Source organism: Saccopteryx leptura, chromosome 3 (genome assembly GCF_036850995.1).
Source record: "Saccopteryx leptura isolate mSacLep1 chromosome 3, mSacLep1_pri_phased_curated, whole genome shotgun sequence".
Lineage (NCBI taxonomy): Eukaryota > Metazoa > Chordata > Mammalia > Chiroptera > Emballonuridae > Saccopteryx > Saccopteryx leptura.
The window spans coordinates 365,271,574-365,291,379 of record NC_089505.1 but is presented as its reverse complement, the minus strand read 5'-3'; the positions used below and the strand labels follow the sequence as shown (position 1 = coordinate 365,291,379).

At 38.3% G+C, this 19,806-nt stretch overlaps 1 protein-coding gene across 10 annotated transcripts in view; it reads right to left on the bottom strand.

Moving 5' to 3' along the window:
- PHF20L1 (PHD finger protein 20 like 1) overlaps window positions 1–19,806 on the bottom strand; it is a 78,553-nt gene that overhangs the window by 21,833 nt on the left and 36,914 nt on the right. For 7 of the 10 annotated variants that reach the window (XM_066379542.1, XM_066379541.1, XM_066379545.1 and 4 more), the window contains 6 exons: window positions 16,501–16,714; window positions 15,410–15,538; window positions 10,038–10,120; window positions 6,203–6,455; window positions 3,985–4,173; window positions 3,520–3,726 (listed from right to left, as the gene is read on the bottom strand). In XM_066379542.1, coding sequence (XP_066235639.1) covers window positions 3,520–3,726; window positions 3,985–4,173; window positions 6,203–6,455; window positions 10,038–10,120; window positions 15,410–15,538; window positions 16,501–16,714 — 1,075 coding nt within the window. The remainder of the gene's footprint in view (window positions 1–3,519; window positions 3,727–3,984; window positions 4,174–6,202; window positions 6,456–10,037; window positions 10,121–15,409; window positions 15,539–16,500; window positions 16,715–19,806) is intronic. The other 3 variants (XM_066379543.1, XM_066379547.1, XM_066379551.1) reach the window with 1 other exon arrangement.

The following is a 19,806-nucleotide window of genomic DNA, read 5'->3' as shown; positions in this document are numbered from 1 at the left end:
ACAAATCTTCAAATTTGGGCACCGCTTTGTTAAAATAAGGTATGGAAAAACTATTATAAACAAAATAACTTTAATCTTTATTAATAAAATGAAATTATAGAAAACTATATATTTAATATTAATTACATTTTTACTTCGAAAGACAGAGTAAGAATGTAAAGATATTCTAAAAAGACAGTATCTAAAGACAGTAATCTACAAGATGTTTCTTTTTTTAAAATGTATACCATCACCAGAAAAAAGCAAGCTCTAGTTGATTCTTCATCCAAGGAGCTGATAGGTGATTTCAGGGAAGATTCTATTAAAACAATTATCCCCAATGTTCTTGGTTGTAAATCAAAAAAGTTTATGTTTTTCTCCATTTCAGAACTGACTCAACAGAACTCCTTCATCTGTCTAATTCCAAGTTAGTAATTTACTGGAAAAGCATTTAAAACCAGTACCTGCCTTCTTTTTATTATATGTACTCCTTAGTAGAGGTTAAAATTTAATAAAAAATATACATTAAAAAAATGTAACCTTATAAAGGAAATATAAATTAGAAATACAAGTTTATAAGGAAATATAAATTCTGTTAAAGTATCTACTTGATAAAACCTCTAAATGCTTTCAGATTAAAATAATTATCATAAAATCATCCCCAAAATGTGTTGAACATGGCTGATTTTAAGTATTAGACTACCAAAATAACACTAATGAATTAAATTTAAATTTGAGAGATTTTGCCTCAAAATATGGGATTATACTTAAAATACAGGTATATAGTTAAATTTAAGTTAAGTGTTTCTTAAATATTAAATTTTATTAAAATCCTTAAACATAATTATTGATCCCCCAAAGTATTTCCTGGTTTCAAAACCAAAAACTTCGGTAACGATATTGAACTCGAGTAACTCCTCTTTAGTAAAAACAGGATGTGAGAAAGAAGCCGGGAGGGGACTTCCGGTCAAGACGGAGGAGCCAGAAAATGCGCACTCACTTCCTCCCAAGGCCACATCAAAATTACAACTAAATTATAGAACGACCACCTTCGAGAACCACCTTATGGCTGAACAGAAGTCCTATTACTGCGGATTTAAAGAAGCCACATGGACACAGGTAATAGAGGCGGAGGTAGGGTGCTCGCCCCACACCCATCGGTGGCGTTAGAAATCGGGAGGCATATCTGGTTTGCGGAGGGTCCCCTCTTGGGAGCCAGGGTGCCCAGACCCACACCGAGCTCCCTTGCCGAGGGTCCCAGTGCTGGGAAGTCTCTACAACACCTGGCTATGAAAATCCACAGGGATTCGGTCAGGAGTCGGAGGGAGGACTGCTGGGGTCCCAGGCACTGTTCTTAAAGGGCCCGCACAGGACTTTCTGGCTGACAGAAGCCCACAATGTGGGCTCCTCAGGACTGGGCAGCAGCCGGAAAAGTGCCGGGACACATGGAGAAGAACTGAACTGTCTGGCTTCAGGGCAGGGCGAGAGGGGCAGCTTTCTCCGCCATTTTGTTCTTTGCTGAGCCCTCTCGCAACCCAGCTGGTAGACACAGAAGTCAAATCTGAGTATCCATCCAACTCACCCCACCCTGGGATTCCCTGAGAACCCACGCCACCCCACCCCACCCCACCCCACCCCACTCCACTAACGTGCAGGCCGGAACCTCTTTCGGCAGCTGTTACAAGCAAGCAGCTGGCCTTGGCCCATGCTTACCCTTCCCTAAAATCTCTGAAAGGTCCACAAAGCCCAGTCAAGCAGCAGCCAGCCTCAGCATGCCCTGTATGCTTCTTGCTCAGTGGCCCCAAGCCCAACACTACTGGCAGCCAGCCTCAGTTCACAGCACGGCTGGCCTCTCCCAGACGCCTCCAAGCCCAGTATAGGCAGCTACTAACCTCAGATCAATTCGTAGCTCCTACCAGGTGGCTAGGGTACACCACAGGCAGCAGCTGACCAGGGGCCTGCTCGATAGCACCTCCCCAGAGACCCAGAACCAACACACCCAGTGACGGGCTTCAGAGCACCACCCATTTAGCTCCACAAGGGACACGCCCAAAGGGTAGACTCACCAGGCACCGGAGTCCTGCTGAAGTGACTCCATGGAGTGGAGCCCTCGCACACCAACCTGTCACCTGTAGTCACAGGCAGCCCTCCCAGCCAGTCATCTGAGGGCCAGTCCCACCCACTGACATGCCAACAGCTATCAAGGCGCAAGGACAGCAGGAAGGGACACACAACCCACACAAAGAACACCATGGAGCACTCGGCCCAGGTGCCCAGGAGTCTGCATCATTGCACCCACCAGGACACAGCTCATTAAAATGCCAGAGGTTCAACAGCAGCAAGAGAAAGTTAGTGACCTACCAGGGAGCTCCCATAATGCTGTCAACTGATTTCTCTACAGATGCTTTGCAGGGCAGAAGGGATGGACACAAAATACATGTTCAAAGTGATGAAAAGCAAGGACCTACAACCGAGGTACTCTACTCAGCAAAGCTAGGTTTTAGAGTTCAAGGAAAGGTAAAGAGCTTCCCAGACAGGGAAATACTAATGGAGTTCATCATCACCAAACCAGTACTACCAGAAATGTTAAAGTGACTTCCTTCCTTAAGAAGGAAAAAACAGATAAAAATTATAAATAAAAAAATGGAAATAACTACAAACTTATCAAAAATACTTAAATGCAAATGCATCAAATGCTCCAGTCAAAAGACATTTCTGGGTGGCTGAATGAGTAGGAAAGCAAGCCCCACGAGTCCACTGACGGATGACTGAAGAGAGGGCGGTGTACATGGACAACGGGGCATTACTCAGCCATTGTAACATCTTACCATTCACGACATCAATAGACCTAGAGGGTATTATGCAAAGTGAAATAAATCAGGCAAAGACAAATACCATATGGTTTCACTTATATGCAGAAGTCTAAAAAACAAAAAATATGAAAATACACACACAAAGAGAACAAACTGATGGTTGCCAGGTGGGAGGGTCTTTGGGGAAAGGGTGAAAAAAGGGATTAAGAAGTACAAATTGGCAATTAAAAAACAGGGGGATGTGAAGCACAGTGGATACAGTCAATAATACTGTAATATCTGTGCACAGTGCCAGGTGAGTACTACACATACAAGGGGCTCACTTTGTAAGTTATGTAAATGTCTAACCCTATTCTGTACACTTGAAGCTAATATAATACTGAATATCAACTGTAATTGAAAATTGTTTTTAAACTTAAAAATTAGAGGAGGGATGGAGGGAGGGAAGAAGGAAAGAAAGAAGGAAGCAAGGAACGAAAGAAGGAAGGAGGAAGGAAGCAAAGAAAGAGGTAAAGGGACAAAGTAATTAGTATGTATATCCCGGACATTTGACAGCAAATGATGGCACAAAAGAACTTTAAAAAGACAGAGAAACCCTGTCTCCCACAGATGTTACATAAAAGTATTTTTGAAGAGGAATTACATATTAAAATTACTTAGTTATACATCAAAATGTCTACAGCCTATAAATGCAAGCCTAGCTACTTGTAAGGTGAGCCTTTTTTACCTGCTGCTGTTGGAGCTCCTCTTCCATCAGTTACTGCTTTGGAAGAAGGATTTGTAAGCATCTGTGTATCTTCCTTTTCTGCCCTGGGACACTCGTTATGGTAAGAGGGATCTGGGGCTAGCAGTGCTGTAACTTCCAAACCACGACTTAAGTCAAGAGGGAGACAGGGTCCCAGCTTCTCAAGTGACAAATGTGCAACATCAGGCACTACACAAAATAAAGAATGTAATATATTAACATTAACTGGCTCAGTAGTACCCATGTGGACTTAAATGTTACATAGGCTAAACGGAGCCTGGCACAAAGCAGCTCTTAGTAACTCTTTGTAGAATGAATGAAGTGTTTACAAATCCAAAAGCTATAAGGGAAGAGCAGAAATTTCATAATATCTTAATAGTCTTTGTCTCTTAGCACTTTCCTTATCTTCTTTTATGTGTGGGTCTATAGGAAATCAATATACATTACCCTCTGGTCCTGAAGACTCGTGCTGATTTTGAGAACTGATGGAGAATACTTTCCCATCAGTGGCTGGAGAGAGAGGAGAAACCTTTTCTACAGAGTCATCAGGCATGGGCAAGGTGGCTAAACGCTGAGATCTTCTTCTCCGCTCGCTATGCTTGAAAGGTCTAGGGGGGTTCACAGGCTGTGGAGGACCTAGAAAAAGATCTTCAATGTTCACGAAGCAGATACATTCCGGGGTCATCTTATAATATTTAAGGAGATAAATGGGAAAAATGATTTAAATACTGCCCTCTGATGTTGTATGGTATCCACAAGGAATGGCATGTTCCAAAAGTAATCAAAGGCAAAAACTGCCCTCATTCACAAAGAGTTAATCAGAACTTTAAAAGCAAAGCCTACTAGAACCAGAAGAAAATAACATGGAACATTAATTTCAGATAGTTTCCCCACGTGACAGGCTACAGTTAATTCTCTAATTGCAGATCATTGTGTTAGTGGCCATTTTTCCTTTGGGAAACTAGTCTCTGTATAGCCAAAGATTAATATATATATAGTCCCTTTTGCTACATTACAAATCTAGAAAATCTAAGGGAGAAAAAAATAAAGGCAGGGGCATAGGTGACAAAAATCTGACATGCATTGTAGTTAGTGCTTTGCTTTACCGGCCCAAGCAAAACTAATGTAAATAATTTTGTCCCACCCTTGTTCCCCCAAATGTTTTTCATAAGCATATGTCTGGGCCTGATTCATTAAAAAAAAAAAAAATTAAACAACTTTAAGTGTTCTACTCACGGGCAAATCAGGATTTTAGAAGAAAACGACACTGTTCTTGCCCTCACGTGTGTTGTTTCATTTATAACAACTAACTTGGTGAATCATTTAGGCATCTTCTAGCTATGTAACACAAAAGTTTGAAAATTCCTGTCCTTTTTTTTCAACCTCTAGTTTTTCTTCTTTCTATGTGGCATGTAAATGTTTGATTATTTAGTATAGGCAGGATTACATAAGGCCAATAAGTCATTAATTTAGGAGAAAATAAGTGGTCTAAAGAGGTATTTAGTATTTAAAAGAAATTTTACAAAAATTGAAATTAAAAGAACACGGTGGTAATTTAAAATAACAAGAATAAAACTCAGTTGCTGCAACACTGTGGTTATAATACCAAAATACAAAACAATTTCAAAATACTTAAATGTCGGGTGACACTGTTGTGACTACTGACATTACTTCGTGGTCAATGCCGTAACGAGGAAATGTGAGCTTTTCTGTTCCCATCCTTCCTACCCATTTATTAAAAAAAAAAAAAAAAAGTGCCAAAACTGGATCAAAAGTTGATAAATATGACTTCGTAGAAAATATGGCAACTAAAAGGAAGTGATTAATATATTTTCTTGAAAAAAAGTCTTCTCGATGCTAACATTTTTAATTGTGGAAGAGAGGATGCAGAAGAATTCATAAGGAAACGTGTCATGTTCATTTACTAATTCATGTGTTGTACAAATAGCAAAGGAAAACTGTCTTTATGCTGTAAAAGGACTTTCCAGGTGAACTGTTTTCCGTGTTTTTCTAACTTAGAATACTAAACTAATAAGGGAAATGGAGTCAACACAAATCTTGTCATAGCTCTATCCAAACCTGTGTCAAAAGCCTATTTTTTAAAAGGCTAAATTAACTCGTGAACAAGCAGTGGTACTGAAAGAGTAACATCTTTAGAAATAAGATCAAGGACGCATTCTTCTTCATTAATGAAAAGCTGACTGAAGTTTGCATCCTAAATCCTAGAATAAAAATGAATAAAATGAACCAGAGGGGGTACAGAAAGCGGGACAGTAACTACACCTATCCATAAGAACAGTCTTTAGGACTGGAGGAAAAATACCCACCAGGAGGCATTTTTATATGTTGACTTTTGTTTGTTTGGGTTTTTTTTTAATGAAACAGGCCTCTCATTGTGCTTGGATTATTGGTTGAGGAGAATGAAACTGCAGCGGCATTTCCCGTATTAAGTGGTAAAGGTTCTCAACCCGCAGTTCAGTCTCTGCATAGGACATCAGTCAGAAAGGTAGCTGGTTTTTGCCCCTGAAATAGTTGCAAGTCTTCCCTACCAAAGCCACTTAAGTCTGAATTTTAAAAAGCAACTTCATAAAAAGACAATATAACTACAATCAAACTGGTTTTCATGGATCTTATAAGTAACTATTTTTTAAAAATCTGTGCTCACTAGTTTTATTTATCACTGAAGAAGAAAGCTGAGAAACAAGCGTCAAATCCTCGACTTGTATTAATTCTGGGGGAAGTGGTGATTTAGGGGTTTTTAGACACCCAGAAGAATCTCCAGATTCATGTTTGCATTTCTTGCTGCGAGCCTTCCCTGAAGACAAAGTTGAGGATAACAGTGCAGGTTTCTGAGTGTTGGCAGAACTGCTAATGTCAGCTTCATTTTTTTTCTGACTTTGAGGTTTAGGTGAAATCGCCTGAATAAATAATAAAAAATTGATATTTTTATTTTGGTTTCTTCATTTTTGTTCTTGTATTCTATTTTGACTGTTAAGCAACTTTAGTATCCAAAAACATTGTTAAGCAACATATAACATTTCTATTACAAATGAAAAACCAAAAAGAACCCCACAAATTATTAACTAAAAGTTGAATAGGATGTCGTTAAAGGGATGCTGTCAACTTTGTCTAAATTTGGCTTTAAAAGAATGTATTAATAATACTTTCAGAATATAAAATGTTACCTTACTGAACAAGTATTTTCAGTATTAAATTGAAATGTACCTCTTTTGAAGTCATAATGACCAATGACAATAATAATTAGGTAAACAGCATTTTCATGTTTTAGATCATGAGAGAAATACATTTAAACCTTTTGACTTTCAAATGTTTTCTTATAAAATAATTTCCTCTATTAAGCTGAATGCAGAAGTCTAAGTAGACAGTTTCCCTTTAAAGAAAGATCTCAACAGGAAAACAATGATCAAATTAACGAAACATCTTTAACTCATTTTAGTGCTGAAAGCTGGTTTCATAAGCATAGTGCATCATGAAATCAAAGCCACCAGCAGTACCGAGTTAAAAGACTAAAAACAATACAAAACAAGCAACAACAACAGAAAAAAACCAAGGAGTAAAACCAAGTGTAAGTTAAAAACATTGGATTTAAAAACAAAATACGTCGCATTCTTAGATGAAAGTTTTTACCTTCTTCCTGCCAACTGATACTTTTAAAAAAAAATTAGAACTTTGTCAGTTCTTCATTTGGCAATAAAATTTCCTACATGTGTAAAAACGTTTGTGAATGTGTCCAAAGACAACAGAGAATAGCCACATTGGATGGAGTTATAGTTTATAGTGTTGGAATGCCTATACTGTATTTCTGATATTCTTGTAAAAACGTAAGATACACTTTTTTAGAGGTCTGCACAAGATAGGCCCCTACAAGGAATCAGGTCGCTAGCACTCAGGACATGCACTTGTCCTTAAGAAACCGTTTAACTTCTGTGTCTTGGGAGGGATGACCATTAGGCCTGCTGTCTGCAGAGCTCTGGAATATGAAAGATTATTTGGGGACCACACAGCTTTCTGTTCGCACTAAAATACGAGGGAAACTGTGCAGAGTTGGTATTAAGCAGGGCAGCTCTGAGTGCTCTATAGATGGTAAAATACGAGGGAAACTGTGCAGAGTTGGTATTAAGCAGGGCAGCTCTGAGTGCTCTATAGATGGTAAAATACGAGGGAAACTGTGCAGAGTTGGCATTAAGCAGGGCGGCTCTGAGTGCTCTATAGATGGCATGTTGGACATACCACATAAAAAGGCTGGTGTCAAGTGTCCCATTTATTTTTCATCGTTTCTACTCTTCAATTTACTCATTACACATGGGTATAAATGCAGATTAATCATCTGAAAAAGTACTCCATAAATGGGAAGGATTCCTAAGCTTATCATAAAAGGTGTTGCCAGAAAAGTAATTAGAGCCATTACTTGTAAATAAACAATTTTATTGTTCATCTTCACAGATGTGAGAGACATCACTACAGCATCCAGTACTCTCGAGATACAAAGTTATAAAACATGGTTTTAAAACTTAAATTAGTATCTTGATAAGGTGCTTAACTTCTAAACAAGGACAAATTAACATTTTTAAAAACTTACTGAATTATGCATCTAATGCAGTTTTTATCCAAAAGTAAATATAACATAACAATTCCCTAATACAATTAAGTAATCCATAATCAATAATCTGAGAATTGGGGTTCAAGACTACAGAGTTTGAATTTTTTAATGTCAATAAAATAAATCCATTATTAGCACAGTAAATTTTGGCTCTAGGCCTGTTAAAAGTTTATGTCATGAGTGACATAATTTTTTTACTCGTTAGGACAAAAAGAGGTTAGTGACAATCAACACCTCTCTTTTCAGTCTACTTTTCTATTGATACCAATTAACATGTAATTAGGAGTTTTATAACTCGGCTTTTTAACTCTGAAGCAGGGCAAACAGCATAAAAATTAAGAATTTGGTTTTAAAACATTTTCACATTGAAATCAAACTGAACGACATAAAAAATAAGGGAACATCATTACGTCCCTTAAAAATCTAAAAGAATTGACATCGTTTTCATTAATGATTACTGGTCTCTTTGTTACAAAACTGGCAAGGACTCTCAACATTTTTTAAGTTATGCAAATAGAAACAGCCGAGTTACTTAATTTTTCTTTGTTTCTTTCTTTGAACTCAATTTCAAAATGTTGATTTCTGTTCTCTCTGAAGTGGGCATTGCCCTCCACACTAACTGCCACGTATAAGTAATTTTCACATTCACCTCAGTAGGATTGTGCATAATGAAAGATTGACATTGTAATGAATTTTCCAGAAACATTTTATTACCCAAGTCCCTGATTTATTGCATTCTGAGAATACCATAAACAGTGGTGAAAATACAAAATAATGTTATATCTGGGATGTTGACTATAGTAATACACAGTAAAAAAATGTCACTTAAAATTTGGTTGATATACCAACAATAATGGCAGACTTAACCATTTGATGACCACAGAAAACCAGAAGGTATGATCTGCTGACATATGAATCAATTTAAGAGACCGCTGACTTAATACAACATTAACGGAGGCACCAAAACAATGCATTATTATCAAATCAAGCCTAAAATCACCCTGAAAAACTCAATACAATATCAATTAAATTTGGAGTATTTTTTTAAACGCATATAGAAAAGAGCAAAAGATACTCATTTTAACGTCTTCTTTATTAGGCTACTAATAAAGAAAATGAAAATAATACAAAAAGGATATATTAAAACTACATTAAGGCTCAGATTTTAAAACAGGAGAACCAAGGAAATCCAGTTATGGCTATTACTGTGTTCTTATCGTCTTCCAGTGCCCGAGAAGTTAAGCCCTTAGAGAATGTAAAAGCATGCACAGTTCATTATGTACAGGTGGTGTGGGAATCTGAAGGCAGCCAAGGCAAAATCTAGCAACTGCAACCTTCACTTTTAAATCCCTTTATTAGGTGGTTTAAAGACAGACCCTTAATATTTTTTTTAATTCTTTTTTTTTGTAGTTATTAAAATATACATCCTAGCAAAAAATGTATGGCTCATTGATCAATTCATAAAACACATAGTCTAATAACACCAATTGTTACAATATAAAAGAAACTTCTTACAAAAGAAGCTTTATTAGATGTCAAAAACCCTGTTTTAACTCACAAATGAGAAGTATTTGTGTAAGGGTCTTTCCGTAAGCTAGTTAGAGGTGGTCCAGCTGGAAGCTTATACCCTGGGATGCCTGTCTCCAAGCCTTCGAATGTTGGAGACAAAGGCTTGAAATGCCAGTCTACTGAAAACAAACACGAGTGAAGTCTGTAGTTTGTATACCTTGGAGAAGGCAGAGTTAAAAATTTGCCATCAAATAATTAGCTTCCTATTCCCATATCTGACCAAAGGGCAATTTCAATAGCGTGGACATTAGAGCTCCGGGGTCATTCCAGTTGGGACCCTTGAAAACAATCAAATGCTACCGTGTCATACCTGCTCCAGCATTGGAGCCGTTTCTTTGCGGTCTTCCTTTTTTTCAGCACCATCCACCCCAACAGCTTTGGATGCCAACAAACCTTGAGAAAAATTGTACAGAAATTGCTTATTAGAAAGAATGGTGACTTTTACCCTACTTCATAAAAATTTTACCAGTTGAAATCTCCCATACTTTTTAATATATAGGGAGTAAATATTCTCAAAAGTTTACTTGTCAAAAATATAAACACCCTTAATAATGACTCACAGAAATGAATCAAATTTGAAAGTTTACATAATTAGTTCTAATCCTCCCAAAGATACCCTTACAGTACTATACACATACACATTTATTCTTTGAAAATTTGAAATTCTACCATTTAACATCGAAAAACCTAGTATTAGACTGTTAGTATTCTTAATTATGGGCTTTATCTATACAACTGAAATCAAATGTAAAATTACTATTAAGAGAATCTCTTCCTAAGATCTAGAAAATATCTTTTGTTTTTCTATTATTACCTTAAAAAAATTACTCCCAATTTTTAATTTCACTTGGGTCCTTTAAAAGCTTTACAGTTTATCTCTATACCCATCTGTAGCTTATCCCACACAAGTGCTAAAATCACCAATGAGTCCATTTTTTGTTAATATGAACAAAGTATGCGTCCTTCTATAACATCTTAGTATTACAGCCTCATTTTACAAATATGAAGTAACTTGGGAGTTCTAGTTTCCTCCAATGTACATCACTAATTCTCAAGTTTACAAGACAATATTTTATCTGGAATAATTAAAGACATTTTCTTGACAAGTACCTTCAATGAAGCCGAGTTTATAAAGCTTGTATAATACCAAGTATCTGTTTTTGCTTATGGCCACTGGATACACAAAAGGTCCCCCCAAATCATTTCTGTGTCGCTTCAAAGTTGGCCACACAAACATTCTTTGCTTCAAAGGATGTTTAACAATCAAAAACATAATAGTAGACTTAGTACAGCAATTATAAACCTGATATTTCTGAAGCTGTCTACAGCATATTTAATAGGAAGAAAAAGGTACCCCCAAGGGTCCCATAACTTCAAGCTAGTCACAAGGCAACATTTCTTGACTTTTTCAGATAACTGTCTCAAAATGTTAAGTGATCTAAGTAGAAATTCAAATATTAAAAATTGTGTTTTTTAAAGTAAGTTTATTTTTTCATTCATTCATTTTAGAGAGGGGAGAGAAAGAAGGAAGGAGGAGCAGGAAGCATCAACTCCCTTATGTGCCCTGACCAGGCAAGCCCAGGGTTTTGAACTGGCGACCTCAGAGTTCCAGATCAACACTTTATCCACTCACTGCACCACCACAGGTCAAGCCTAAAAATTGTATTCTTAAAGTGATAATGCAGCCAAATGATAAACGAGGCAAAAAGCATTTTTTCTTTATTGGAAAGTTGAATAGATAATCTATTACTCGGAATTATGATTTAAATTTTTAAAGGAAAATGCAAAAAAATGAAGTAGATACATCAAAGATTGGTATTAAAACGTATTTGATCTCGTTTGAGATAATAATCTAGACATAGTTTGTCTGAGTCTCACAATATCAAGTGTAGATTTAAATGGAGGGGAAAGCAACATATAAATAATTTTACAAAAATAGTCTATAAACCATAAATTTTACCCTAATTATTGATATATTAATATGGTAACTTCTGAACATATCTTTAGATGACTGAAAAAGACGAAGCATGATGTAGTTCTTTAACATTTAAATGTGCCTTCACTAGGTTTTTCTCTAATATTTTTGAGAATCAATACTACTAAAATAAAAAGAAAAATAATTAGAGAATCGAATTCTTTTGTAGGATATTGAGTGGAGATTCTACTTCTAAGCACTAGTCACACAGGACAGGTGCTTGCTACTCGATCTATTACATGCATCTTACATTTTGTCTCCTTTCATACAGGTAGTGAAAATATTTTATATCTCATCAATAGATGGAGTAGGTCACAACTACAAAATTAAAGGTACAACACATTTTAAAAAAATAATTCAGCCACACTCTGAATTTACATTAGGATATTATACCAATTAATGAAGAGCAGTTCCCACTTAATGGGCTGTGAAGAAAAAAGAGAGCTCTGTGATGTTCTTATAAAAAGCCATGGGCATTTAATAAGAACTACCTAAAATGAGATTAGAAAAGACAATACTTGGGTGAATCTAGTGAATTCAGAAGCATCAAATATGATCGATAGATAGCTCGTCGTACTGATGGGTATACTATCTTACAGAAGAGTCAAAAATACAAATACTAAAGGAGCAAAAAATATGTCTTTGAGGCAAGCACTCTGACTACTGCTGGGAAGAGGCAAAGCAAAATCTGTTATCTTGACCTGCTCATGCTCTGGGGAGAAATGCAATCAATATCTTTAGAAAATGAGAATTAATTGGAAGGAAACAGATGCAAATGAAATTGCTTTTAGTTATTTGCAAATATGTATTCTCAACATATTACTAATAGGTCTTCCTCTAGAAGAATTATCTATAGAATATCTTAAAATACATTTTAAAGAAATTAAATATCAAATAGAAGCAGAATATCAAGTTCCACTCACAAAGTTACAATTCCAAAATATGCTGAACTTCAACTATAAAATATAGAGTTGGTCTATTGTTGCCACTAGGAATAGCAGCATAGAGCCCAAAGTACTCTGATATAGCAATAGGAAGGAAAAGAGAGCAAAGTGCTTAAACTTATGGGCCGCTTTTCATCCAGGAATTCCAAACTGTGAGACTTTCCTGGGATTAAGAATCAAATATTCTTGATATTATCATCAATAACATAATTGCTGACCAATTCAAACTCCTGGGATTTTAAAAATTATTTTAAAAATATATAAGCTGCACAAACAAATCTAATCCGGCTAAACTACAAGGAGCTCCTAGAACTATTAGAAACAGACGATGCACCAACTGCTGAAGTTTCTTCTATTCCCTTGACAACCTATTTTAAAATCTATTTAAATTTGGTTGCAGTTTGCTTGCAACTTTGTCCCAAAGTATGGATTTCTTGTTCTCGCTCTGTAAACTGTCTATTCTAAATAAGTGTGCATAAAGTCGGTAACTATCCATACAGTACATTACATAATAAAAAGTAAATAAATAACACTTTGGAAGAACATACATACACTGTGCAACTATAATTTCAATGTCTACTTATTTGGAAATTTATGAAAAAAGCCACCCTATATATTTCCCACACAGACAGCAGGTTTAGAATCTCAGTAGGGTGTACGTATGAGAAAGAACAAGAGTGAATAAACACATGACTTAATATATTCAGTGCTTGATCCACTTAATTCCCGCTTAAACAATTTCAAACAGTGTACAGAAATCATCACAGCAGGCTGAGATGCTGGCATAACTGCAGTCCTGGTCCTCTCAGTACCAAAAGGACAAGTGAGCTTGATAAATTTAAAATACACCATAATTCCATAACAAAAATTGCTACTTTTATATTAGTTCTCATTTGTTGTCATGGCCTACAAATGAAATTTATTGTACAGAAGCAAGCCTGAGTTTTACTCATCAAAAACAATCCTGTCTATTGTCTTTCTGAGTGATATATTGTAACATGAAATCAGAAAGGATGAGACAGATGAACTATTAAAAGGATTATCACACATTTAAATCCTCCAAGTAAGTAAAGGGAAAAAATGATCACCGTCTCACATTCCAAAATCGTATGCTCTCCTACCGCTGCCAAACTACCACGCGCTTATCTGAGATCCCCAGAGGACATGGAGACGAAGTCCCTCCACAGAAGGCACAGGGTCACTGAGCAACTAGTATTCGGATTTCCTTGAGGCACTTGGTAAAATGGTTTCTCCTCCTCTCCCCACTGTCTTTTCAAAGCCACGCAGAGAGAATGCATCACTGTGGAATGAGCTGTTTTCTTTTTTTTACTTCTTTAAATGTAACTTCTCAGGAAGGCGTCAGTAGAGGGAAACTGAAATCGGGTCATCTGGATTATAAGAACACCAGGGTGCTAGCGAGCGGGCGGCTGGGTCAGGCGCTGTCCCCTCCATCTTCCTCGGCTGTGGCTCCTCCAGCAGTGCTATTCCAACCTTGGCAGCCCAGGAGTCAGGGTCCCAGGGGTCCATCCGCTTCTGCCGCAGCATGCAGCCCTACCGTCCATTACTCTAATGCCAAACTGAAGGCTCAACTTCAACAACCACCTGGAGAGCATTTTGGCTTCCTCCAAAGCTAAGTTTTCTAAGGAAAAGGTGGAATGAATGAGTTGATTTTTATGTATTTCCTGTCCTGGGACCAAATATATCCTTTATCAGAGAAAGGCACAAAAATAACAACAAATAGAAAAACTAAGAAGTCTCGCTTGTGGAAACCAATCACAGTCACTTAGATGAATGCTAGAATCTAACAGTGGTTCTGGTTCTGAAGAACCCTCAGCTGCAGTCATCTTTCAGCGGGCTTCCCCTCATCAGAAATGGACCAATGTTTAATTTACGTTTATTCTTGAATCTGACAATGAAACCAAACTTCTTTAAATTGTAAAAGAATGCCAATGAAGGTTTATATAGCTTTATTAAGCCAAAGGCACAAAAGCCCATTCTGTCCTTAAAATAAGAACATATGACTGAATAATTAAAGTATTTTAACTGCCCTTTTAACATTCACTCACAAAAACGACACGTTCATAACTTCTTTGACAGCCTGGGATCATGAGTTTGAATGGGCCGAGGAAGCCAAGGGCCTAGCACAACTGGCCCGGCTCCCACGCGGTGGCTCTTGTCCCGTGCCGGCTAACGTGGCCAGGGCTTTCCGTCCTTTCTCCTCCGGAATCTACTCCTACATCCCAGCGCGGCACAGGGAGCAAGGCCAGACTCTCAGACCCACCGGAAGATACGGCTAGAACTTTTAAAAACTTACAGAAGTGCTTTTACATTGGGAATTGATGGCGTCAGTGTCCACCCTTCTGACCATGTATGGTACCACCCTTAACTAGACTGATCAGGAGTCAAAATGGGTGCTATTTAGAACCTCAGCTATTATGTCACCAAGGTTGACAAAAGCAGACAACTCAAGTGTTACAGAAACTAGTCCTACCACCAAGGTGATCTGAAGACGATGAAATTCTGTAACTCGTGACCCTGCCAATCCTCACAACATCCCTGTGAGGTGGTAGAAGACCCGGGACGTTTTTCACTCTGCACAACACGAGAAGCTGACAGTTTTGAAAGATCTTGATCTTGAAGACCCGTAAAGAAACTGTCTTTCTAGTTAACCGTTGTACTACCCCAAAGATACCCTACTTTATTAACACAAACAACTCTAAAATCAAACCCTCCGTTCCCCTCAAAAGAATCATTGTGGTTTACCAGTGATCTTGTTCAGCCGTGCTCTCTTTGCCTGAAATGAGTTGCCTTGGTCATTTTTCCTCTTGTTTGATAATGTGCTCTCTGGCTGTGGAAAGACCATCTTTGGAACGTTCTCTACATGAAGTCCTACTTTCAACAGAACACACATATGAGAATTTATATAGAATCCAAAGTCGAAACACGATTTTTTTTAAAAAAAGCAAAATAGTAAAAATGCTCTGCCTTAATTTTTTTAATCTAGTGCTTGATACAGAATTTTCAAAAAAAACAAACCTCTCCAGACTGACATACTAGAAATAAAATCTACTAAGCAGGTCTTCTCTGGGAAGGAAAAGCAGGAAGAGAGTGACTTGCTGCTTTTTCCACATTATGTATCAAAATACATGCAGAAACATTTAAAAGCTTAAAAAAATAAAATGTAAAAAAAACAAAACCCAAAAATCTTACCAAGAAGTTACAAATAAAAATCTCATCTCATTTCTATTCAAGAATATTGAGGCCCTGGCTGGTTGGCTCAGCGGTGGAGCGTCAGCCTGGCGTGCGGGGGACCGGGGTTTGATTCCCGGCCAGGGCACATAGGAGAGGCGCCCATTTGCTTCTCCACCCCCCCCCCCCCCGTCCTTCCTCTCTGTCTCTCTCTTCCCCTCCCGCAGCCGAGGCTCCATTGGAGCAAGGATGGCCCGGGCGCTGGGGATGGCTCCTTGGCCTCTGCCCCAGGCGCTGGAGTGGCTCTGGTCGCGGCAGAGCGAGGCTCCGGAGGGGCAGAGCATCGCCCCCTGGTGGGCAGAGCGTCGCCCCTGGTGGGCGTGCTGGGTGGATCCCGGTCGGGCGCATGCGGGAGTCTGTCTGACTGTCTCTCCCTGTTTCCAGCTTCAGAAAAATACAAAAAAAAAAAAAAAAAAAAAGAATATTGAGGGCATCCACTATCAAGTAAAATGCTAAAAGTTACCCATCATATTATGCTAGCGTAAAAGCCTAATAATTTAACTACGTGTTCGAATTACAGGCAGCCAGTGGGTCTGACTCGTTCATTAGTCACTATGTGAGTTTACCACTGCCATCAGGAATGAACGTAAGAACATATTTTGTACCAAATGTATCACTAGACGTGGGCAGATCTTCCTTCTTCTCAACTTCTGGTGTAGCTACAGAAGCTGAAGTTTCTTCCTTCTTTGAAGGTACTTTAAACCACTTCCTTTCATCTTTCTCTTTCTCTTTATTGCTGTTAGCGCTGGTTCGAGGTTTACTCCCTGTTTTATTCTTGGCCGCAGCGGCAGCAGCTGCTTTGACTAAAGCTATCCAATCCTCCAAAGAAAAAACACAAAACATGTGAAGCATTAAAAGTTAATCAAAACTTAATTACACTAATGAGTAAAAATTAAGTGTCACATTTTCAAGCTACTTTCACACACATACAAATTTAAAAATCAAATTAACTATATTTACAAGGTAGATCACCAACATGGTAGATTACTGAGTTTAATCTGACAGGTTAGTTGAATTTATAACCTCAGATAAAATAGAAAGATTCAATAACAAACAACTGTTCTTTTGGTATGTTTTCCCAAGACTAAAATCTAAAATAACAAGGAACCTATGACAAATACGCAACACCAAATGGCATTCTGCCTTAGTATTGCAGGGTTTAAATGCTCAGTTGCAATTCTTTTCTGCAATACAATAGACCATAAAAGACATCAGAAAAATGCTTATGCTGAAATTCTGCAAAGATTAAAAGAAATGTATTCCATTAAGTAAATGACTCTTCCTTATTAGGGAGAATGTACTTCTCAAAGTATGGTCAATTTATTAGAAATCAAGGTGTGATTTTATTAATTTTTAAAGCTTTTAAAGTTCAGATACCAATTTATTACAACAGCTTTAGTTAACTAGTAGGATTGTAAAAGAGCTACCTGACTTGACCAGAGCAAAATACACACTCTGGGGCTCAGACTCATCTCCCGCCCTCCAGTCTGCCTGGGCCTGTGCGCGCTGCCGTTCTTCTGAGATGTGAATACTTATTTTCTCCTGTATTATATTTGTTTATTGCTAAGTAATCTTTACTTTTATCTTTAACTAAAAATGCTTATAATAAAAAATATGAAAAAATGTAAAGAAGTATGCTAACATTTAAATTTTCACAAGTGAAGATTTCTTTTACAACTATTTATATCTCTAGAGAGTTAAGCCTTCCTCTGAGACCACGGAGCTGTCAAACAGATCATCAATTCAGATTCAGCCAAAATGGGTAACCCATTAAATCCTTAGTCCAAGCAACTAAAAACAAGCTCACAGCATCAAATGCATTTCATTCATAGATTACATTAACAAACATTGGTCATTAAGCAATACAAGCTGATGGCCCCCCAACTCTTGAAAATACATGGTGAGGACAATAAGCCACTAAAAACAAACAAAACAAACTCGGTGTCCCTTTCTCTCCCACCTGACTGAAATGACCTGAAAAGCAAAATGTGACTGTACCTAACACATTCATTCACCAACTCTTTTACTGAATTCCCCACTACATGTGCCAGGAAGCGTGCTAAGTATTCATGAGACAACAGTTAATAAATGCTGCTGCCTTTAAGCCCCAGGAACGCACTGGCCCGAAGTGACCACAACCTGTTCCACCCTAGAAAATACTCAGCATGCATCTAGCTCCCCAGTATAACTGTGTCCCCAGTACCTGTCTTTTTAGAAAGGGAGTTATGACAAAGTTGTGAATAAAGGTTTCTATTTCTAGTTAGAAAAAAACCTCAGTATTGCCCAACCCCAGTTTTACTTATAGCCACCACCTTTTGGGGTCCTGTCTCCATAAGAAATTGACAGGCAAATAAAATGAACTATAAGACAATGTGACAGGAGAGAGAGAGGAGAGGAAAATCATGGGAGACAAAAAAAGAAAAGATTAACGTTGACTGAAGAGGAAGACTGGTGGAAGGCTCCAGCTAAAATGACGGAGGCATGAAACGGACGTGGGATCTGCTGGGGACAAGGGCGGAGGACAGAGCAAATGGACACTCTGGGCAGAAGGAAACCCACTGAGCAGAGGTACGGCAGTCAGAGTGCACACAGGTGGGAGAGGGTCTCAGGGTCAGCCTGAGTAGCTAAAGGGTGGTAGCTAAGTTCAGCCTTGAGAGTGATTTTGAAGTAGTAAAGAGAGAAAGCACTGCCCTAGCCAGATGGCTCTGTTGGCTAGAGCACTGTCCTGAAACACAGAGGTTGCAGGTTCAATCCCCGGACAGGGCACACACAGGAACAGATTAATGTTCCTCTTTCTCTCTCTCTCTCTCTTTCCATCCCTCTTTCTAAAGTCAATAAATAAATTTTTTTTAAAAAGCAAGCACCACCAATGAAAAAGACTGAAAGAAAGCAATCAACATGCCAGAAAGAGAAACGGAAGTGACCAGACAAGCAAAGAAAAGTGCTAAGCCAGCAGAGATCATGTTTGTAGACTGACTGAAGCAGAACATTGGCTTTTGGGCTCCATACTAAGGGGAAATTTTTAAGTTAGAGAAATACTGAAAAATGCCAGGGGTACATGCCACTTCCAGTGGTTTTCCATGTCCAATAAAGAGAAAACTAGGAGAAAACAATATTCAACCTGAAAGCAGATACAAAATGTAGTTGTTGATCATCTGAGTTGTTAATCATGGGATCACTGTGGTTGTGTGATTCAAGAATCCTCCCATTATTCTGCTCTCTATTGTTAAATAGGAAAGATTCACTCTCAAGAACAACTGGAGAGACCCTTCCACAAATCAGAACTAATGACATTTTGAAGTTTCCCGGAAACACCAGAATGGAGGGGTGCACTTGAAGGAGCACTGTGTGAACTCAGATCTGAGTTCCGAGTCACTCTGCACATTGGAGGGGAAATTTTAAGTAAGTCACTCAATTCTCTTAAGTTCTGAATTCTTCAACTGTAAAACAGAAATATCAGCCATACCTATTGTCTAAGAATTTGCTACGAAAACCCAATAGAATAATGTATGCAAGGTATGTTTTAAAAATAGTAAAAGAAAGGGCCCTGGCCAGGGAGCTCCGTTGGTCAGAGCACTGTCCTGATATGCCAAGGTTGTGCGTTCAATCCCCAGTCAGGGTACATACAAGAATCAACCAAGGCCCGGGCCGGCTGGCTCAGTGGATAGAACATTGGCCCAGCATGCAAACATCCCAGGTTCAATACCTGGTCAGGACACATGTGAGAAGCAACCATCTGCTTCTCTTCCCCTCCCTCTCCCCCTTCTTTCTCTTCCCCTCTCACAGCCAGCGGCTGGACTGATTTCTCTTTCTCTTCCCCTCCCAAAACCAGTGGCTTGACTGATTCAGGCATTGGCCCCAGGCCCTGAGGATAGCTCAGTTGATTCAAGCATCAGCCCTAGACTGGGGTT